General features: G+C 50.9%; 8 protein-coding genes across 8 annotated transcripts; 6 read left to right on the plus strand and 2 right to left on the minus strand.

The window, feature by feature from the left end:
• Positions 1 to 496: 496 nt before the first annotated feature.
• Positions 497 to 3,363, plus strand: QC763_511150 (uncharacterized protein). The gene is given in 2 exon segments (XM_062913677.1): positions 497 to 768; positions 784 to 3,363. 2 exon segments carry the CDS (start codon positions 571 to 573, stop codon positions 3,292 to 3,294), a joined length of 2,709 nt encoding a protein of 902 aa, XP_062765094.1. The 5' UTR covers positions 497 to 570; the 3' UTR covers positions 3,295 to 3,363.
• A 466-nt stretch (positions 3,364 to 3,829) lies between these two features.
• QC763_511140 (uncharacterized protein) lies at positions 3,830 to 6,547 on the plus strand. The gene is made up of 2 exons (XM_062913676.1): positions 3,830 to 4,825; positions 4,893 to 6,547. Exons 1-2 carry the CDS (start codon positions 4,096 to 4,098, stop codon positions 6,050 to 6,052), a joined length of 1,890 nt encoding a protein of 629 aa, XP_062765095.1. The 5' UTR covers positions 3,830 to 4,095; the 3' UTR covers positions 6,053 to 6,547.
• A 1,069-nt stretch (positions 6,548 to 7,616) lies between these two features.
• On the plus strand, positions 7,617 to 9,177 carry CAR1 (Arginase, catabolizes arginine to ornithine and urea; the record flags this gene model as incomplete). Its single annotated transcript, XM_062913675.1, has 3 exons — positions 7,617 to 8,156; positions 8,222 to 8,805; positions 8,865 to 9,177. The coding sequence occupies exons 1-3, from the start codon at positions 7,935 to 7,937 to the stop codon at positions 9,175 to 9,177; spliced, it is 1,119 nt and encodes a 372-aa protein (XP_062765096.1). The 5' UTR covers positions 7,617 to 7,934.
• Positions 9,178 to 10,398: 1,221 nt separating this feature from the next.
• On the plus strand, positions 10,399 to 11,300 carry QC763_511120 (uncharacterized protein; the record flags this gene model as incomplete). Its single annotated transcript, XM_062913674.1, has 2 exons — positions 10,399 to 10,595; positions 10,649 to 11,300. 2 exons carry the CDS (start codon positions 10,399 to 10,401, stop codon positions 11,031 to 11,033), a joined length of 582 nt encoding a protein of 193 aa, XP_062765097.1. The 3' UTR covers positions 11,034 to 11,300.
• Positions 11,039 to 12,233, minus strand: QC763_511118 (uncharacterized protein). The gene is made up of 2 exons (XM_062913673.1): positions 11,453 to 12,233; positions 11,039 to 11,396 (listed from the first exon to the last, which is right to left on the minus strand). Exons 1-2 carry the CDS (start codon positions 11,856 to 11,858, stop codon positions 11,350 to 11,352), a joined length of 453 nt encoding a protein of 150 aa, XP_062765098.1. The 5' UTR covers positions 11,859 to 12,233; the 3' UTR covers positions 11,039 to 11,349.
• Positions 12,234 to 12,972: 739 nt separating this feature from the next.
• QC763_511117 (uncharacterized protein) lies at positions 12,973 to 13,827 on the plus strand (the record flags this gene model as incomplete). Its single annotated transcript, XM_062913672.1, has 2 exons — positions 12,973 to 13,236; positions 13,291 to 13,827. The coding sequence occupies 2 exons, from the start codon at positions 12,973 to 12,975 to the stop codon at positions 13,825 to 13,827; spliced, it is 801 nt and encodes a 266-aa protein (XP_062765099.1).
• Positions 13,828 to 14,468: 641 nt separating this feature from the next.
• On the minus strand, positions 14,469 to 17,295 carry QC763_511116 (uncharacterized protein; the record flags this gene model as incomplete). Its single annotated transcript, XM_062913671.1, has 4 exons — positions 15,767 to 17,295; positions 15,276 to 15,672; positions 14,988 to 15,180; positions 14,469 to 14,932 (listed from the first exon to the last, which is right to left on the minus strand). The coding sequence occupies exons 1-4, from the start codon at positions 16,669 to 16,671 to the stop codon at positions 14,469 to 14,471; spliced, it is 1,959 nt and encodes a 652-aa protein (XP_062765100.1). The 5' UTR covers positions 16,672 to 17,295.
• Positions 17,296 to 17,500: 205 nt separating this feature from the next.
• QC763_0077930 (uncharacterized protein) lies at positions 17,501 to 17,872 on the plus strand (the record flags this gene model as incomplete). The annotated part of the gene is made up of 1 exon (XM_062906060.1): positions 17,501 to 17,872. The coding sequence occupies one exon, from the start codon at positions 17,501 to 17,503 to the stop codon at positions 17,870 to 17,872; it is 372 nt and encodes a 123-aa protein (XP_062765101.1).
• Positions 17,873 to 21,307: the final 3,435 nt, after the last annotated feature.

Here is a 21,307-nt window from a genome sequence, read left to right on the forward strand (position 1 = left end):
GGTTCAGAACGGCACTCACCACGATGCTAGTTGAGATACGGAGATAGTGCCAGTTGAAACCTGGTGGAGCATGGCGCAAAGGACCCCAAGGAATACCCCCATATCTAATATACCTTCGAGATTCCTAGGACATCGAAGGCCCGGGAACGATTTCTGCTGAGTGCTGGGGCGATAGGGAGTTTGGTGGGCGGTGGACTCGCCGTGCTGTATTTATTCGGAAGACTATGTGGAAAGGAAAGCTCCGGAGGACAACATAGGAAGGTTTGAGGGGGTCGATGGTGCGGACGGCTGCCAGGTCCAATTTACGAGTTGGATGGTAGAGGAAATAGGCTTTCTTGGTGATGGAAGGTTAATAAGAACCCGAACCCTTATCCTCCAAACATGCATGTGGCGGATAACTGTGCCAAGAGCGCTGCCGGCCGGCGGTGATGTACCTGCCGCCAAGTGGGGCGCAAAACACCTTGATGATTGATTGACTTTTGGCAGACCAGGGTCCAAAAAAACATCGAAGACCGTTTCTTGCCCTCGGTTGGATCCGTCAATTCTGCGTATGCATTTTTCACGTCGCCCATGTTACCAGTCCGCCATGTTGCACAGGCAACTTTTCTGCGCTCCCTCTCCACCAGGCGCTTGATCGGTACCATCGCCGCGGGCCATCATCGCATTCGCCTCCCATCGCCCCGCCTCCAATTCCAAGAGCCCCTCCAAGTTCGACATTATGCGCGCTTCACCGAAGATGTCTCGCTCGAACATGTACCACTCGAATATGCACCGCTCCAACATGCACCGCTCGAACATGCACCGCTCGAACATGTACCGCTCGAACGTGTCGCCGCTGAGCCCATGCCCAAAGCACAAAAACAGAACATACCCACGAAGGACAAACCATGTCGTTTTGCTTGCCCCGTTCCTACCTGCGAATATGCGACAAAAGGGTTCACCAGGAGGCCGAACCTCAGAAGACACATCGAGCGAGTGCACCAGAACGAAAGGGCATTTCCCCTTAAGGAATTGCTCGCGGATATAGACAACAACCCAAGATTAGTGTATCCGGACCTCGAAGCGTTGAAAAGCGAAAAGCTTTCAAAACAGCGCTCCGGCCGCAAGAAGGTTGTTGAACTGGAAGCGCAACCTCTTCCCGAGACAGATGCCGAACCATCACCCAAAGCGCCGCCCTTGCCAAAGGAGGATTCCACCACTGCATCGACTCTTGGAAAGCTCCTCGGCGCCTTGGACAACGAAAAGCCCATCAAACGGCGGGGCAGGCCCAAAAAAGTCCGCGACGCCGAACCGTCCCCCAAAGCTGAGCAAGAGTCACAGCCCGCTACCTCGGGAGAACAACCAAAGCCAGCCCGCAGACGCGGCGGCCGCCCAGCTGGATCCAAAAACAAACCCAAAGACGCCGCGAAACCCCCAAAAGAAAAAAGAGCATACGTCAGACGCTCCGTCAGATATGATCATCCCCAACCGGAAGTTACTTTCAAGGCTGACTGCGTCAACACGACATACCTCTACGATGCGCTCCTTGACACGGGGATGTGGGGTCGGCGCAACACCGCGGTCGCGAAGCAGAGGAGGCTAGAAATGAGGAAACACGCTGATGTGAAGAGGGTGAATATCCTCTCGGAAAAGCTCTGCGATGATGTGTTGGGGTATATGAAGCCTGGTCTGCTAGAGAGGCACAAGGGGTGTGACATTATTGATATCAACCCTGGGGCGGGTTTGTGGAGCAGAAAGCTGAATGATTTGCTGCAGCCTAGAAAGCATGTGCTCGTGGAGGAGGACTACAAGGTTTACGAACCGTTTTTGAAGCCGTTGGTAGAGAGGGAAGGGGTCGAGGTGTTGGAGGTTGCGTGGGCGCTTTGGGCATCGTTGTTTGATGCGTTGGAGAAGAAGGGTGCGTTGGCGGCGCACCCGGTGCGGAACTATCAGCCTGATGAGACGCCGGAGAGGAACGACACGTTGCTTGTGGTGATGAACATGATGACTCTCGACAAGAAGAGGGTGGGGGGGAGGAGGATGGGGAGCATGACGGCCATGATTTTGTATCAGTTGATCAATTCGGTGAGGCTGCAGGGGTTGTTTCAGAAGTATGGGTTGGTGAGGATGCTGATTTGGGTGGATGAACATGAGAAGGCGCAGTATTTACCCAAGACGATCCAGAGGAGGAAGGCGGGGGCCATACAGGCTGAGCTCTCGCTAGATTGGGTCACCGAGGTGGCGGGAATCGATCACCCGAATGGTGGCAAGAACTATATCTACAGGAGGGACAAGCACATCGACATGGAGGGTATGGGCCAGGTTCTGGAGAGGATGAGAAAGGCGGGTTTCAAGGTGCCGGAGGGGCGAGAGACGGCGCTGTTGAAGAGCTGTTTGGAGCTGGAAAAGGAGGGAAAGTCAGTTAAGGCTGGAGAGCAGAAGCCGGCGCTCGCGGCAAGATATGAGCTGGGAGAGGAAGAGTGGGAGAAATTGAAGGAGACGAAATCGAAGGAGGGCACATGGACAACGAGAGACAACGACCACCTGCACCGGAATACGTGGTTAAAGACGCAGACGGAAAAAAAGCAAGAATTCCTGTACGAGTTGTTGATTAAGCTGGACGAGCTGACGAAACTGAAGCTCCAAGTTCTGGAAGAGGAGAAGGAGGGCAAGCTGGCGAAAGCTGCTCAAAAGAAGTTTGATAAACTCGAGGCCGAAATCAAGGAGCAGTGGGAAAACATCGACCCGATCTCGAGAAGCAAGTTTTTGGTTGCGCGAGACAACTTGAGGGCTTTTAAGCAGCCGCCGGAGCTAGGACCTGTGCTCATGTGGGACCGTCGGCAGTTTGAGCCGCTGGTGGTGCAGCCGGAGGAGTTCTTGCCAGCGTGTGACGGGGCTTTGTTGGACATTCAACCCAGGGCGATGGAGCCGGCGTTGCGAGCCAAATGCGAGCATGGGTCGAAGATGTTTGACCAGATGGACCTTATCATCCGGAGTCTGTATTTACAAGCCTCTGCGCCAATATCACAAGCGGTGGAGGGTCTGTGGCCTGGCTCAGGGCGGGGCGTGGCGGAAAAGATGAGGAGCCTCCGCGATCCTGCCCTGGGAGGGACGCCGCTCAAAGGCCCTGTAGGTGAGCTTGACCTGAGGGCACTGAACAGGACGCAGATTGTGGAGCTTGCGGAAAGGTGGTGGCAGTGGCCGTTTAAGCCTAGCTTTCCCGAGTTGGTCGGGAGGTTGGGCGAGGGGGAGGAGGAAAACGTCGATGGAGAAAATGGAGGAGGGGCTACCATGCTGGGGCACATGTTCGATTGAGGTTGTTCATCTCTAAAATGTATATATACCTTGTATTTGATTTGTACACTATATATCAACTGGACTCAAAAACATGATGACCATCATCATGGAAATTCCCGCCAAGTCAAGTTTCGGCTTAGCGGGACCAGGGTTGTTAGGTAAGCAAACCATTGAAACAATAGCGAGCTGAAAGCCAGGGTTTATGCGGGGCGTGGTTTTTTTTTGGGGGCGTTCCAGAATTGCGGTTATGGGGCGTGAACTTGGCAGCCAACGGCCCAGCCTGCAGCAGCCGAGCAGCGCGCCGCCCCCCGGGCCCCTATCTCATGCATCTCAGCTTTCTGACCTACCAACCATATCGGCCTGCCCCACGACACACTCCTTATTACTTTTCTTCCGCCGTTACCAATTTCTTTCCTACACTCCTTTGCCGTGATACTGCATTCACTTGCAGCCGACGACGATACCTCCTTTTTTTTTTTTTTTTTTTTTTTTTTTTGTGCTAGTGGCATTTCGAACCAGTTGTTTCTGCCTTGTAGCTTGAAGACGGCGCGCCACGCATCAACGGCGTTTCCAATTGACACCGACCCCGGATTTTACCTACCAAGCCATCGCAACCCAATTCCCCAGATCTTTTTGTTCCATCGAACCCCCAACCGACCGACCACGATCACGAACTGCGCGTACCGGCGTCCGAGGCAATCCCAGCCGCCTACGAGAAGGAGCCGCGAACCTCTTGCTCCCTCCCATCGCGACCGTCTACACCCAGACTACACGGCTATGCCAAACTAATATCCTCCCTCCTCGCCCTACCTATCAAAAATGGCCTTCCCCCGCCGACCCTCAGCCTTCCTCCGCTACCTCATCCCCGCAGCTCTCATCCTCTGCGTGTTCTACGTTTTGACGGGACAGCCAGGCTCAGACTTTGCCTCCCCCCAAAACTTCCGCCGTCCCTGGGCCGGCTTAGGAGCCCAAAAACATCCAATCGAATATCTCATCGACTCGGCAGAAAAAGAGTTTGCAAACAAGATCTCCCGACAAAGCCACACCATCGCCGAAGCAGCAGCTGCCTACCGCCAACGTAGAGGCCGGCACCCTCCACCCGGGTTTGACAAGTGGTTTAAGTTTGCGCAGGAAAAAAATGCGGTTATTGTGGAAGATTTCTGGGATCAGATATACCATGACTTGGAACCGTTTTGGGCGTTGGAGGCGCAGAGGATAAGGAAAGACGCGTGGGATTTTGAGATGAGGATCGAGGTTAGGGATGGGAAGGCGAGTAGTGGGAGTGACTGGTTCTGGACAAAGATTTGGTTGAAGATGATTGGGACCGTGGAGGGGTTGTTGCCTGATATGGATATTGCGCTTAATGCGATGGATGAGCCGAGGTTGGTTGTGCCTTGGGAGGAGATTGATGAGTTGGTTGGGAGGGCGGGGCAAGATAAAAGGATGGTGAGGGCGGAGGAGGTGGTGACCGAGTTTGAGAAGTTGGCTAAGCCGGGGGAGGGGCCGGAGAAGGATTTTGAGACGCCGAAGAAGGTTTGGGAGGGGAATAGTACGTTCATCTGCATTGGGAGTGGTGTTGCTTGGAGCGTGATGATGCTGACGAGATGCTGCGACAGAACACTACTGGTTAATCGCCCGCCGCGGGTGCCCGCCTACTTCCCTTGCGCGACAGTCGCCTGTTATCACTGACTTTAACCGCACCCCGTTGATCAAGTCGTCCTTTGCGCTGCCTCACATGACGGAGGGTTATGTCTCCAACTATACCTTGTCGACCGATTTTTGCCATCAATCGGACCTCCAAGCCCTCGAGGGCGTCTTTGTCGAGCCCCTCTCCGTTTCGGCGACAAAAACGCTCTTTCCCATGTTTGGCGGCTCCAAACTGGCTGTCAACAACGAGATCCTCCTCCCTGCACCAATGTACTGGAACGAAGAGGAGCGCTTCATGGGCTCCCAGGGGGCGGATATCCCGTGGGAAGAAAAAGAAGACGCGGTCATCTGGCGCGGTGTGGCTACCGGTGGAAAGAACAAAGAGGACAACTGGCGCTCGTTTCAACGTCACAGATTTGTGGCCATGAATAATGGGTCCAAGATTACGCTCGCGGAGCAGAGGCAGCTCGAGCCGGTGAACTTTGCGCTGCCCCCGAAAGCGTACGGGTTGAAGGCGCAGAAGAGAGGGAAATTGGGGGAGTGGGTGGCGAGCTGGTCGAACGTGCAGTTTATTGACCTCATGTGTGGGATTAAGGGCCAGGGCGTGAGGTGCAATTACACGGATCAGCACTTTGAGGTTACAAAGGGGATGCCGATGGCGGAGCAGTTTAGGAATAAATATCTGCCTGACATTGACGGGAACTCGTTTAGCGGGAGGTATCTGGGTTTCCTGAGGAGCACGAGCCTGCCGATCAAGGCTACGCTGTGGAGGGAGTGGCACGATTCGAGGCTGGTGGCCTGGAAGCATTTTGTGCCGATGGATAGCCGGTTTGGGGATTGGTATGGGATAATGGAGTTTTTCTTGGGGGTTGATGGGACGGGGAGGGATGAGGTGGCGAGGAAGATTGCGATGGAGGGGAAGGAGTGGGCGGAGAGGGTGCTGAGGAAGGAGGATATGCAGGTTTATGTGCTGAGGTTGCTGTTGGAGTATGCGAGGGTTAGTGATCCGAGGCGGGGGGAGATGGGGTGGGTGGGGGATTTGCTTGGGGGGGAGGGGGCGAAGGGGAGGGATAATGAACTGGTTAAGGATGGGGAGGGAGAGGTGGGGAGTGCGGCTGGGGAGGCTTGAGGATTCTAAGGGGGGGTATAGTTTTAATTTTTGTTGTATTGCGTCAAGATATTGCTGTATAATTATTCGATCTTTTTTTTTTTTTGGTTTGTTTTGTGTGGTGTTGGTTGGCTTTTGTTGTGAAAATTTGTGGGGGTGATGAAGGACAAGTCACGTTTTTGGAAGCAGGCGAGCAAAATGATTGAGCGAGCATTTGACGTTGCGGTTTTGGTGAAGCTGTTGATGTTGTCGTGTGTGACAGGGGCATGCTTGCTGCTGGGTTTATCAATCGTGGGATTCGAATGCTTGGCGTTGGCTTCTGGAAAGCTGGGCGGAAGCATTGAGATCGGGGAAATTTGGGGATGGTGTGGTGGAAGATATCAAGATGTGTTGTCATGTGCAATATTCACAATCTTGATATATTGGAATAGAGATGTCGTTATCGTCAAACACCTGGAGAGATAGAGAGAGAATAGCTGTATCTGTGTGTCACCCAATCTGATAACTCGGAGTGAGGTGAGTGTTTTGCTATCAACTCTCATCTCCGAAGCGAGCAAGACTCGGTTCCGATCATTACCATCACTTGTGACCTCTTTCCCAGTGGCGGTGTCATCTCGGACCGAACCCCGTGATTGAGTTTCAAGCACAAGTCGGACCGCGAGATCGGGGAAATTTTACCTAAGAAGTTACGCAAAGGGAATCGGTGATGTTGTTCTGTTTCTGGAAGCTCACTGGAAGAATGTGGAGCGGCGGTCTGGGTAGCACCCCCGAGCGTGAAAGCCGGCGGTATCCGCCATGCTTGCTGGGATCTTCGTCCGGGATATGTCTTGGGTCCTGCCGTTAACTGAAGGGGCACTTATAACTTAACGGCAGTCCTGTCCGAGACTGGATCCAGTTGTGAGGTGGGATTTTGTTTTCTCAGCTTTTTTTTTTTTCGTGTTGGAGAGGGTGATGGGAGGGTGATGGCAGGATGAGTGAATTACAGGCATCTAGGTGGATAGTGATGGGTGAACCTAGAGGGTCAGTGATGGGGAGGGAGATGGCGACGGTTATAAATAGGAGATGTTGTTGGTTTTCGGTGAGATAGGTGGCTTGACTTGATTCATTCTTTCTCTCTCTTGTTTAGCGTCAGATAGCGGTTTATTTGCGACTTGTCATTTTGGCACTTGAGCCGAATTGCAGTTTGAGCTGTGCAACACACCCGACCTCTGCTGTCTATCACGTCAACGACAATCTTCCCGAGGAGGCTCCGAAGACTGTTCTTTTCCAAAGAGGTATGTTTGGTTTGCTACTGTCATCATGTCTCCGTGTTTCGGCCCTCTGGCACATGCAGTTGTTGGTCGATTGGGACGTCGAATCTTGATTGCGGCAGGGCGGGACAGGGGCGGCTGAGTTGCCAGAGTTGCAGCCCCGAGGCGTGCAGTGGTGATCGTGTTGTGGAAATCAGGAGGAAGCGCCAGAAGAGGCATTTGATGTGCTTCCCCACAGCTTGGAAGCAGATGTCACCTTCTGCGATCAGCCCCCCGATGCTGTGGTGTGTGTGGTCTTGGCGGGCTGGCGGCACATCGTCACCACGCATGTGGTCCTTGTGTTCTGCGATCCCGGCCGGCGCGGCACAGGGTGGTGCCCGTATCTGACCGATATTGTTGGAGCAGCGCCCGTTGATACATAGATAACAAGGCGGTGTTCCCCCTTCCATGGGAGGGAGCCTTCTGTGTTGGCTCCATTACCTATGTCTCTTTGTCCTTTGTTCTCTCGCTTGGATTGTTTATCCCCCTGTCTAAAAAACACAGCATTGACAGCCGCTAGATCTAGATCGCGCACTGCATTTGCTGCACCGCTGCAGGTCACCCGCCCTAGCGACGCCGACAGCAGCCGAGACCCCAGCTCGGTATAAGAACCAATGGCACCCTCCCGCCTCAGCGACATTGCAGACATTGCGCTGCCAACGACAAAGTCTACCAGCGCAACTGATACTGTCACCGCTCTCCCAGACACTCCCGCCTCGAGCGTTGGCTCTCGCACTTTCGGCAGAAGCATCATGAACACATCGTTGATCGAGAGCAAGTTCCTCAGCCACCCCGAGGATTTGGGTGTGGTGGCTGTTGGTTTCTCGGGGGGTCAGGTATGTTTGGCGATGTTCTTGTCTACGGGAATGGGCGAGAGGCTGACAGGGAGAATGAATCACAGTGCAAACCAGGTGTTGACGCTGCGCCATCAGCGCTCATCGAAGCCGGCCTCCTGACCCAGATCCGCGACGAGCTCGGTTACAACCTCCACGGCCATGACACAGTCCACCTCTACACAGACCTTGTGCCCAAGGAGGACCCCGACTACCGCAACATGAAGAACCCCCGCGCCGTCTCTGCCGTGACAAAGAAGATCGCCGATCAGGTGTACAACCAGGCCAAGGAGGGGAGACTGGTCTTGACTCTGGGTGGTGATCACAGTATTGCCATTGGCACCATTGGTGGTTCGGCCAAGGCTATCAGGGAAAGGCTGGGCAGAGAGATCGCCGTCATCTGGGTGGACGCGCACGCCGATATCAACACCCCCGAGACCAGCGGCAGTGGTAACATCCACGGCATGCCTGTTAGCTTCTTGACTGGGTTGGCCAAGGAAGACAAGGAGGATGTCTTTGGGTGGATCAAGGATGAGAACAGGATCAGCGTCAAGAAGATCGTGTACATTGGTCTGAGAGATGTTGATGCCGGCGAGAAGAGGATCTTGAGGGAGAATGGGATCAAGGCGTTTAGCATGTTTGACATTGACAGGTACGTTTTTGGCGACGTTGTTGCTTGTGTTGGAAAAGAGAAGCTGACAAGAGACACAGACATGGCATCGGCCGCGTGATGGAGATGGCTCTCGGTCACATTGGCAGCGATACCCCGATCCATCTGTCGTTCGACGTGGATGCGCTTGACCCCATGTGGGCGCCATCGACCGGCACCCCTGTCCGTGGAGGCTTGACGCTGCGCGAGGGTGACTACATCTGCGAGTGTGTGCACCAGACGGGCAGCTTGGTGGCTGTTGACTTGGTGGAAGTCAACCCCAGCCTGGCGCCTGCTGAAGACATCGGGGCTCACGAGACGGTTAGGGCCGGTTGCTCCCTTGTTCGGTGCGCGCTCGGCGAGTCTCTCCTGTAGGCCTGTTTGCGGTCTCTTGGTCATTTTGATAGTAGAAGGTATGGCAGCATCATGGGTACATAATTTCTGTTCTTCTTTTCGTTTTCAAGTTGCGTTTGGGTTGGGTAGGAGCACGCGTTTTGGTTTCCTTGTAGTTAGTACAGGCATGAATAGAGGGAAGGCATCCATCCCATCACTGAAATGTTCATTTTTAGCAGCAGCCTCAAGATGGAAACGGGTGGCTGGGCCGGTGCCACGCTGCCCCACCACCCCGCGTTCAAGAAGTCGTTGCCGCCAGAGAGGAACAGACATGCATCCTCCGAAATGTCTCATTGAGACCTGATGGTGCCTGGACTGATATCCGTCATCTTCCCAATTCATCTTCCTTTACGGGTCTGTTCAACATCAACGTAGAGTCCCAAGAACCACCCTACCTACCCCAGCTCACCCAGCGGCCAGGCACGAACCAACCACCAGGTGGGCACAGCGCAATCGATAAGATAGGCGCGCCAAGACCACTTTCTGAATCTCGTGAAGCACCTGAAGAAGCGCGCTGGCTGCTGCGCGCGGCACGGTGGGAGAGCTGATATCCAACACCGGCGCAAGCAGCAGGAAGCAGTGCCGCTAGGCACAATTGTCGCATCGCATCCTGTCGCAACATAATCGCATTTGTTGTTCTCTTTCTTTTGAACCTCCTATCGAACAACCGAGCGATAAAGCGACGAAAAATCCAGGCCGTTGTTCCCAGCCACCGGCAGTTTGCGACAACTCCACCACCTCCAGCACCGCCCGTGCGATCCGATCACCCACCCACCCACCACCTCACGGACTCACGGACTCACGGCACCGAGTCTCTCCACCAGCCGGCCAGGTTGCCACCGATCAACGACGTTCACTGGACGTGTGGGTGGTAGGCCAATTGGAGTGAGAGAGCGTGAAAGTCAGTTTTCTTGCGCTTTCTTGGGGATATTCAGGTTGGGAGGGAGTTAGACAGCAGATACAAAATTTTGGGAGAACAGGCTGGTGCGGATAGAAAAGCAACAATCGTTTACGGCATTACGAGTTTATTTTGACGCGCGGCGACGTTTTTGGAAGAACATCGTCTTGGTAGCTGGGTCTTTTGGAATTGGAACACAGCAACTAGCTTTGGAGAGAAACCACCAGCAAACACACCCCTGAAGTGGACGCTCCACCAAGCAGAACAACTTCACACAACAACTTTCACACAGCAACAACTCCAAAATGGCCTCTGTCCTCACCTCGGAACCCTCCCTTGTCTACTCCCGCCGGGTAGTCGAGGCCCGGGTACACAAATACCACTGGCCCGCCGTCCAGCTCAACATCTGGATGCTCATCATGCTCATAAGCGCCTGCACCATCATTGGCGTATTTGCCACCTTTATCGACATCCAGCACACCCTTCTACTACCGGTACCGTGGTCCGTTGTCCTCCCCCCTCCTTCCCTTCCCATCCTTATTAACATAAAAACAGGTACTTCCCCTACTACATAACCGTCGCCTCCCTCGCAGTCTTCTTCATCCTCCTCCTCCTCTACCTCATCTACCAGCGCCGCTTGCTCCCCTCCATCGTCATGATAGGGGGTTTTATTCTCTTTGTGCTGTGGTTGACGGGGTTGATAGTGATATCAGTGCAGCTGTGGGGGCCGGACGGGAGCGTGAGTTCGGAGTGCAATATCCAGGTTTTTGGGGCGAGTCCGATGCCCAAGGGGCAGACGCTGGAGACGTTGGCGTGGTTGGAGCAGAGGAGTATTTGCCAGAGCTGGCAGGCGGTTTTTGCGTTTGGGCTGGTGGGGGCGGTGTTTTTGTTGTGGATTATGGTTATTGCTTATCAGGTTTTTGCGGATGATGCTGTTTGATGGTGGTGGGGAAAGGGGGGCGTTGGGGAGTTCAGCTGTATGGGATGTGGAACGAGTGATGATATCTACATGTGTTTGGGTTTGGAAGGGAGGCATGCGTCAGAGGATGTGGATGGTCGTATGTATTGGGCATGATCTCATATTGGATATCGTGGGGCGGGATTTTGGGTATTTTTTTTTTGTTTTTTTTTTTGCCGTCTATAAGTAATTATGATGTATTATTATCACGTTTCGGTCTTGCTGAACGCTGGAACAAATTCCCAAAACGCCTTGCTTTTCATCACGCATCAGTCATGTTTGGGATGTCATGGAGATTTTAAGCAGCCACAGCGTAGTAACCGCCGGCCTGGGCCTGGGCAGGAGCTATCATCTCTGTCAGCATACACACCCCCCGTCTCATCTCATAAACAGAAACTTACCCTTCTGCTTCCCCATATACCCCGCCGCGTAAGCCGCGCCCTGGTTGACATACTTTTGCGGGATCTTATTCCCCGTCATGCCATTGGCGTACCCAGCCATCTGCTGCGCCATGACTTTGTTGGCCGCCGCCTGGGGGTTGAAGGCCTGCTGCTGCTGCTGGACGGGGACCTGGACATATTGCTGTTGCTGCTGGACAACGGGGACTTGGACGTATTGTTGCTGCTGCTGGTGGTGGACAGGCTGGACATAGGTCACCTTGCCGCCCTGGATGGACTGCTGGATGGGGATGGGCTGTTGGACGGCGACGAATTGCTGTTTTTGCTTATTCTTTTTGTCCTTTTTCTTCTTGGAGTCTTTGGATTGCTTGCGCTTGAAAAGCTTGAGGAGGAGTTTGAAGAAGGCCATTTTTAGTTTTGGAAGGGGCTTTTTTTTTCTTTTTTGCTGGGGTCTGGGGAGAAGAAGGGGAGATGAGATGGTCGACACGATGGCTCATCTTATAACTTTTGGAGGGAAGGTTCAGGTGAAAGTAAAGCAATATTGAATTGGTGTAATGTCGCTGGAGAAGCGGGCTGCGCCGGCTGGTTGTGTCATCTCTACTTCATGGTGTGGGTGTGAGACTGGTGTGACGGGTGGTTTCTGGTGTTGAACCCACCCAACCGGCCACTCATGAGACCTGCGTGTCAGCCCAGTGATCGATCAAGATCTTCCTGGCAGGGGTAGCTCAGAACATGGAGATGATTTATCAGACAAAGATGCTTTTGAGACAACAGACAGATTGGAATTGGATGCAATTGCTTTCTTGATTGCGCTCATATCTGTAGCTGGTATCAAGATACCTACGCCAGGAATGATCACGGAGATTCGGGATGCAAGCTGAACGCCAAGCCACGTGCCGTGTCGGCTCCTCCGGCTCAGGTCCGGCCGGCCGGCCTTGTCGGGCACCTTCCCATCCACCCTTACCACAAAATACATGTTTGGCATAGTAAAAGTACGTAAATTAGCGCGTATAATGTTACAGACTGTACCTCAAAAAATGAAATAATAGGACTTTATTTAACTATTTTCGAAGACCTTTGAATTATCTTTAAAGGCTTCTTAACCATGTTTGAAAGCCTGATAATTATTCTCCAAGGTATGGTTCACAATATAATGTGGGCTAACATCGGTACTTTTGTGTGGCAATCATTTCATGGTGAGGATGCCACCACAACTATGTTCCTTCTGTGGGATTCTCACTTTGACAGACAGGTACAGGTTAGCTTGGAGGTGGGCAGCTCCTCGGTGGTGCCTTTCAAGAATGAATGGGCGACGTCCTTCCCTCCTGAAGTCCCTGCGATGTGGCCAATCAAGAGGCAACTGCCTGGATTTGGTTGACACCAACATCTTAAGATATTGTCTATGATGCAGCCATGGTCATTGACCGATTGATCCTGTCCTTACTTAAAGGACGTTGGAGAGAGAGTCCACACTCTCAGTTGAACCCAACATCTTCAGGACTCGCAAATCAAATACAATCACCATGTCTTACAATCCATCTTACCGAGGGCAACCACCAAACGACGGAATCCAGCAAAACAACCCCAATCGCAGTCACGGTAGTCCTCAATTCACAGTCACCCGTGACAAGCTTCAGCAAATCTTCTACGATATCGGTTTTCCCCCTGCCAGTATCTCCAAAGCCCTGCTTCAGCAAGTCAATCCCAATTACACCAGCAATTCCTATGGCAACCCCCAGAGCAATACTCCGCGTAGTTTTCCCAAAGAGGACACCTGGCTTCAGCAAGTCGCCCCCAGTGACAGCAACTATTATTACGGCAACCCCCAGAGCACTCCTGAGCGCAGTGTTCCCAACGCCTGGCATCCGCAAGTCAACCCGAATTGCAATTCTTATGGCAACCCCCAGAGCAATCTTCAGCGTAGTGTTCCCAGCGCTTGGCATCCGCAAGTCAACCCCAATGTCGACACTTCTCTTGGAGTTGTGCCTATCAGCCAACCTCGTCCCAGTGTCACAGCCATTGCTCCTTCGAATAGAAGTACCAACCAAGTGCAACGGCAACAGCAACCCCCAACCCCAACCGCAGCCGCAGCCGCGACCCCGCTACCACCATCACCGAGACCGCCAGCGCAACCGTCAGCGCAACCAGCGAGGAGCGTCGCCAAGAGCCACACAGGAATAGAACACACTCCACCATATGGCAATCTAATCTGTCTATGCCACATACATCAGGTGCGTGGAGTGCGGGATGGGTTGGTGCCTTACTGCAATGTTGGGGGTTATTTGCGCGGCGAATGTCTAGGACACTTAAGTGAATCGCCGCCAAAACTTTGCGAAGCGTGTCGGGAGGCGGGATGTCTAAGTTGGTTAAGCCCCTAGGTTCTGAGGAGAGGGGGCGCAAGAGATGGAAATGGCTTGTCTGTCGCAGGAATACAACCGAGCGAAGTAACGTTGACTTTCATCATTCCTTGCCTCACTGAATTAACGAGAATCTTCAGCAGATCCCTTGTTTGCCTTGCTTTGGATTGAACTGTGATGTGACGCTGTGCTGTTGTCTGCCAATATACCTAGGTATTCGTCGAATCTGTGGCAGACTTGAAGAGAGGCCCTGGGCGCTGGAACTGCAGGATCCGTCCAATCTTGCGGAGCATGTTTATATACCTGCATGATATTGTCTGTTTGAACCGGCATTACTACGTCTTTGTTGATGTCACTGGTGGTTGGCTAGCTGTTGGCCGGGACTGATGGAAACGGTCCGCCGACAACCGCTGCCATATGTCAGCTGCACAACCAACTTGTCTCGAATCACCCCAATGCTTTCCTCTCAGACATGCCCGTATATTGCCGCCCACATCCCTTGCGCGATAGCTGCACCGTATCGACCCAATCTTCTGCGAATATTGACCAAAACAATTATCAACACCCCTACCATTTAACATCGATGTCTACTATATAACATTTGGGCAGGTTTTATAACCTAGATATGTCGGTGGACTCTCTCAGACCAGCAGAAAATATGGTCAAGCGCTCCGCCTAGACGTCCGAATACCATTCTTGTCCTTCAAAGCCTCAGCAATTCTCAACAGCGCTGATCGCTGCCACTTTCCCGGGTCCTCGGCGCATTCGAACAAGAGCTCGGGGTTGAGCCTGATGTACTTTCCCTTCAGGTTTTTATGAGCCCGGTCACGTCTCGTAATGTACGACAGCAACACTTTCATCATGATCCGGTCGCACTTGAGTCTCTGCTTCTCATCCACCAATGTTTTTCGGATGTCGTCAACCTCGTCTTTCTCGCCAGTTTCCCGACGTTTGGCCCACTCTATTCCATAGGCTCGAGTAAAGTCGATAACAAAGGCGGCCATCCCGGCTGCGGTCGGGGTTGCACAGGACGTGCCTTGGAAGATCAGGGGAGTCCCGTCTGCAGGGTTGGGGACGTTGAAATCCTGTCCGATGACTTGGAAGTTCCGCAACTCCGGATGCGGGTCTGGTGTAAGTTAAGAGTTTTTTTGAAACCCGTCGTGAGCGTGAATGCAGAAGACGTTCTCTGACGTTGCCGGGAAGGCGATTGGTTTCTTGGTAGGTCCCTTGGTTCATATTTCTACCCGAGGCAAAGATCAAGGCTTTACCGCTCGTTTCATGGAACCTCTTACGCACCTCCTCCGAAGGCTTGTTAAGGCGGAGAGAAATACTGATGATATCGACATTACATTCGTTTATAGCCCATTCGACGGCCTAAATGCTTGAATGTTAGAGCCCCATGACTCAAAATTTGCCCTGACGGTAAGGTGTAGATCACGAGATGGGGGACATGAATTGGGTGAACTCACAGCAGCAAGTCTCTCAGCAGCACCCCTATCATCACTAGTGCCTTTCATAACGCGTGGTATGTAGACTTTGGACATTCCCATAGCTCCCAAGAACAGTCGGGCCATGATGGTTCCATGGCGGCTTTCAGATTCATCCACCATGGGATCACTGGGACGGCGTGACTCGTCCCCGAAATCCTTCCATCCGACTCTTTTTGGAAAGGGAATGTCGCCGGTATTATTCCCAACGATGAGATCCTTGAGCTTATCTAAACTAAATTCGCAACCGGTATCCAGAATTGCCACGGAGACAAGGTTATTCCACATGTCGTCCGGTCTACAGCCCCCTTCCTCTGATCTTCCGTTCATTCTGGAGAGGCTCTGGGTGGTAAGCCTTAACGGTTCAATGTTCTTTTCTCTATGTGTGTTGACTGTTAGAACTGCGAGCTGCCAGGGTTACCTCGAAAACACAAAAAGCCGGGGATAGAAACGGCGTGAAGCATCATACATACGTTAGCTCGACGAGGCTCTCATTCCATGTCAAAGTTGAAACACTTGCACCCTGTGTAGCGCTCGCCGACGACTCGCCCATAGCGGACGGCTCCCTTGAAAATTCCGAGTAGGACCGTTTTGTGTCGTTTTCGAACAGCCCAACCGAGTCCCCTAGAAGAGGTTTGTCTGCCCCTCTCCCGTTCTCGTTTGGCCCAAACAGGTTTGGTTTTGTGCAGCCGCTTATAGCCTTGATCAGCGGAGATCTAGCCGAGAGCCTCTTTTGACACTCTTTCAACAACCTTTCAGCCTGAACCACCTTGAGGTTGACGTCATTCCGGATATGCTCTGATAAATGTCTCCGTCTCTCGTTCCGATAATCTTCGAGCGGAGCAACGATCTGCAGGCGATCGCTAAGCAGTATTTGCATAAGAACAACACCCAGGCTAAGGGCGTGGGGAAAGCGATGCATATCGCCAAAGAAGTCGCTCGTAGTCGACGGCTGACTGTCCACGGGCGAGTCACTTTGGTTGCTCGGGAGAGCCAGCCTGAGATATGGCTGGCGTAGCTGCAGTTCCGAGGAGCTCGATTTGCCGTACACCCAGATGTCTTCAACACCCCAGTCACCCCGCAGCCAGGTAGTGTTGTGAAGATCAAGCAGCGAACGAACTAGCCGCAAGCAAAGAACAATTCTTTCGCGATAGTGCAGTTCGTGTTTAAGCACTTCGCTAAAAGGAAACTCAGCATCTGCTGTATGGTCGTTGACGTCCTCGTACCTGAGAACACCGCGTTCCATGCCGATCTGTCCGTCGTTGTGGAGGGCCATTTGATAGCGTTTGCCTTGCAGCGGTTCTAGCTGACAGGGATTGGTCCATTTTGAACGCGAGATGTGGCTTGAATAGACACCGTTAGAACAAATCCCAATCATGGAGGCCGTGGTGATGTTGATCGGCTAGACAAAAATACCTCTCGCTCACCTCTCTGTGTAACATTGACTATTGCTTCTTGCAGGCGATCGGGTCCCTTGGCGTACTTGACGGCAGGAAACCTCATAACAAAGGAGTCGGCTCCTTTTGCATCGCAACTCCATGTGCCGTCCAAGCGCAGGTTGACGGACGTGACATTCCCAAGAGTCACCCGGTTGCGTTTGTGTGGTCGTAAGTGATAATCCCTCCATGTCGATGTCAGGGCAGACTCCAAATTGTTAAGCTTGTCCAGTGTCATTTCGGATCCGCTGGGGTCCCATGTAGTAGATCTATCTTCAGACATATGCTGGCCCAACAGCACTCGAAACAGTTCGTTGCGTACGTCTTCAAGCCCGGTACTGAAAATCTCAAGGTCCTTCGTGTTGAAGTCGGAGCACAGAATGTCTCCATTGGTTGCGTGTTGCCGCAGTCGACGCTTCGCATTCCATCTTCGTGTAAGGCGGCTTGATTGTAATGTCGATAGAGTATCTTGAGAGGAGAAAAGGGAGGTGATCTTCCTAACTATGTAGGGCTCATCCCATCACTGAGCTGAATGGCGCAGTCGACGCCCCTGCATGTATGGGGTTTGGGTAAATCGGTTACGCACCCCCACGCGAGACGTAGCCTGCTATCACCTGGGTTACAGCCCGGAACTTGAGCTTAAAAGATAGATATTTCTAATTCTAAGTCGACCCAAACATCCCTCCAGCTTCTTGTTGTGTCATTTAAATTCAACAAACTCCATCCTCAGCAGTTCAGACAGTGCCTTTGTGCCTTGAAAACACTTGAGCAATGGATCAGCCTATCAAGACATGGATCCTTACCAAGAGCACTGGTTACCCCTCAAGAGACTTCCTTCTCCAGCTTGGTCAGGTTCTTCGCGATCCCAGACAGCCCATGCTTCCGCTTTTCGCCTCATCAGCTGACCCACCACCCCAGATGTCGGGGATGCAGGCTTCTGAGAAAAAGACTGAAGGTGTCACCATGGGAATAAACTTGAGCTTGGCTCGATGTTTTGATCTTTGGACAAACACCTCCGTTCTCCCAGCCGCGGGGGCTATTCAGGCTGCGCGTAAATGCCAACCTGCAGGGTGCGCCAAACGCAAATTCGGGGTTCCTAACACAAGCAACGAGGCTCCAGCAGAACCATGCCTCATTCACTAATGCACAGAAGTCTCAGTTTTTGTACCATGAGGGGGCTTATTTTAGGGTAGGTAACTGTGTCTTTTGGGTTTGAGGTAAGTTAAGGTACCTCTCCTAGGTACCTTTGCACTTGGCAGTCACAATAACTTGTTTGTGGGATTCTTTATTTGGTGATTTGTAGTCTGAGACAACTTGTGATGCTTTCACTTTAGCTAGCTACTTTTGAGTTGAGCCACGGATTCCCCAAGATTCTGCAAAGACCCCTTGCCTCTTGAGAGCATTCAATACTCCTCCGCCTTTCCTCTCTTATACAATTTTGCTCCTGTCTTTCCTCATCCTCCTGCTCCCGTCTTTCTCCATCTTTGCTCTCCTTCCACTCCTCTTCCTTTTGTTCTCGCTCCTCACGCTGTTCGATATTCTCCGCGGTGAGCATCTTTTTTTCCTGCCCCGTCCACCTTCTCATCTTCGCGGGCGTGTCTTGCTTCCTCGACTTTTGCGGCTTTCAATTTATCAGCATTCTTCCGTTCGATTTGATCGTGGTAGAGGGGGACGAGAGCGATGTAGAGCTCTGCCCAGTCCACTGGTGTTGATTCGGGATCGCGATCGCGGCGGCTCATGGTGAGGCAGTCGGTGAAGATTGGCGGGTAGATAATGGTTAGGTGGGGCTTTTGGTAGGTGAAGGATCTCGTGTGTTGGGTCATGGAAAAAAAGCCGGGATTAAATGAAGGGGTGGCTATGTTGTTTATAACGATGAAAAGAGAGGACTATTTCAAAGTAGTAGGTTGGATGACCAGGAAATGGACCACATGTGGATCTGGTCCACCACCACCACACCAGCCACACAACCTTGTTGAGATTACCCCTGAATAATCACACTGGCCACAACAAGACTAATATTGGGTCAATTTCTATGGGAGAAATACCGAAATGTAGCTCAATCACTGTCAGAGTCAGAAATTGCATCTGCTTCTCGCTTGCGCCTGGTTTAAACCCGATGACGTGCGCTGCGCCGCACAGACTGGGCTGGCTCTGGCTGCTCCACATCCTCCTTAGCTACCACCTCTTCCTCCACCACCCTCCCTTTAATGCGGGCCTCTTCTAGATCACAGAGCCTCACAAACTTAGAATTCGAGTCTTCTCTATTCAACTTACGCCTTTTTCTTGCTTCCTGGGCCTTCTGGGCGTTCTGTTAGTACCTTGCCGCATTAGCTTTGTAGATGGATGCCTTAGATCTCAGTGTGAGTATAGTACTAGTGAGAGTCCTTACTGCAAGCCGTTTTCCGGCCGATATATGGTTCTTAAGTAGGTCCCTGACCTTCTTAGCCACCTGGGAATCCCCCACGGTATAGAAAGTAGGTGTTTTTAAAGAGAGATCCAAGGGCACCACAGGGACTACCACCTAGCTTGAAAAGAGCGGTTTGCGCCTACGTATGGGCTATAATCCTGTCCTACGTTAGCCGCCGGTAATATTCTCTTTCCTGAAGCCCTACTTGCGGGCAAAATTATATAGCCGGACTAAATCGACTTTACCGTTAGGCGTATAGTTAATAAAGGCGTTATTTATAACTATAAGCCTTTTATATACCTTCTTTATATTAGAAAAGTAATTAATATTAAAGGGTTAAAGGACGTAAAAGTAATGGGGAAGCAGGAAAAATAAATAAATATTACTCTTATAATACTAAATTATAAAGTTATTAATAATATATAAGCTATAGCTATTATAAATAAAAAAACGGGGTTTTAATAGATCTTTAGATTTAGTTTTAAGTATAAAAACCTTTTTAAGCTAACGAATAATAAAGTTATTATTAATTTAGTTATTTTCTAATATAACTATATATTAATCCTTATCTAATTAATCTTTAAACTATTACTTTTAAAGGTGTTTACTTTTAAAGATAATCCTAAGGAAAAGGACTTTCCTGTTCTATAAAATATATTTAAATATAGTAGTTTAGGTCCTTTTTCCGTTTTATTTAACGTATATAGACTTCTTATTCCGCTTCGAAAACCTAATAATTAAGCCGTTTTCTCTTTAGTCTTCCATTATATTTACTTTATTATAGTTATATCTATATTTAAATTTAATTTAATTAATAATAAAATATAAATTAAAGAACTTATTAATATTTTTCGGGGTAACTTCGTTAACTTTAATATAATTAATTTTCTTTCTAACTTTTATTTTAAAATCTAAATAACGGTTAATAAAGTAAGATACTTAATATTTACTAAAAGGGTTAAAATCGCTTTATTTAATTAGTAAAGTAGCCGCTAAAGCCTTTATATTAGTATAGGTAGAAGCGTAGTTAAGGCTTTCCTAACGAAGGATCTATTAAATAATAAAGTCTTTTTAACCGTAAGAAAGTCGTTATTGGTTTTTATAGGCAAGGTTCCTTAGTAAGGTACTATTAATGCGGTACTTCAGGGTGGAACGTAGAATCCCGTACTTATTAAACGCTTTTCGCTGGCTTATACTAGCGGCAATGTCTCTCTAGGCATTTTTAACATCCTCCTCGGTATATTTGGCCATTGGTGGGTACCTGGAGCAAAAAAAAGTAAAAGAAAAGCTTTATTTTTGGTCTCTGTGGGTGGAATATAAAGTGTGTGTTAATATCGGGGGCTCCAGGGTTATGGAAGGTTTAATGTGGGTAGATGGCTTGGGTAGTTCAAACTTACCTGGGCCACATCCATATGTGGTCCACTTCCTTGTCATCCAACCTAATTGTGGATGTGGTGTTGTAGAAGTCTGCTCTTCGTTGTGTGATGGTGATTATCTATAGAAGATTGCAACGTCGTGATTTCTGTTTCTTTCTGCCTTTAGCTGGAGTGTGTAGCGCGGCTGAGCTCTGGGTGGTTGTCTTGTGGTGATTTTGACCACCAGGCGCTGTGCTTGCTTTTGGCACGGCTGCCTCTGTTGAAACTGCTGGGGAGTGTGTACCTGGCGGCCGTTGTCCCGTTGCTCGACTGACCTGAGCCGGCTGGTGTTGACTTCGTGCTCTAGCGTTATCGTTCGCCTTGAGGTGTTGTGTTTCAAGCTCTAGCCTGAGGGCTTGATTGAGTGTTTCCGGGTTGATGGGCAGAGAAAGGGGTAGTGTTGGGTCCTCTGGTGTGGGCATTCTGTCGGCGTGTCTCTGCATACCACACAACTGCTCTTGGTGTGGCCACTGTTAGAGTCGGTCTGTGCTTGTATGGAAGATCAGGCGAGAGTAATCATTCCATTCAAGGTCTTTGGAGGAAAGAGCTGGCGTCAAAGTGGGCTGCAGTGGTGTCATGTATCTTGTAGGGCTCTGCTACTGTAAACGGGATGGAACAGTCAGTTAGATCATCTGGGCAAAATGGGCAAGTTTGTTCATGGTCATGCAGACTATAGAATTTTTTGTCATCTACAACTCTAAAATGACGCCGAAGTCGCGTCTATCAATTTTCTTGCAGCTGTTGGGCTGATTCGGC

This window comes from Podospora pseudopauciseta (genome assembly GCF_035222475.1).
Source record: "Podospora pseudopauciseta strain CBS 411.78 chromosome 5 map unlocalized CBS411.78m_5, whole genome shotgun sequence".
NCBI classification, from domain to species: domain Eukaryota; kingdom Fungi; phylum Ascomycota; class Sordariomycetes; order Sordariales; family Podosporaceae; genus Podospora; species Podospora pseudopauciseta.

Excerpts from the sequence above, each read along its gene's own strand:
- QC763_511150 (XM_062913677.1), top strand. The coding sequence starts at position 571 with ATGTTACCAGTCCGCCATGTTGCACAGGCAACTTTTCTGCGCTCCCTC.
- QC763_511140 (XM_062913676.1), top strand. The coding sequence starts at position 4,096 with ATGGCCTTCCCCCGCCGACCCTCAGCCTTCCTCCGCTACCTCATCCCC. Across the intron at positions 4,826-4,892 it reads GAAGGTTTGGGAGGGGAATA|AACACTACTGGTTAATCGCC; the intron begins GTACGTTCATCT and ends ATGCTGCGACAG.
- QC763_511118 (XM_062913673.1), bottom strand. The coding sequence starts at position 11,858 with ATGGCCTTCTTCAAACTCCTCCTCAAGCTTTTCAAGCGCAAGCAATCC. Across the intron at positions 11,397-11,452 it reads GTATATGGGGAAGCAGAAGG|CTCCTGCCCAGGCCCAGGCC; the intron begins GTAAGTTTCTGT and ends CAGAGATGATAG.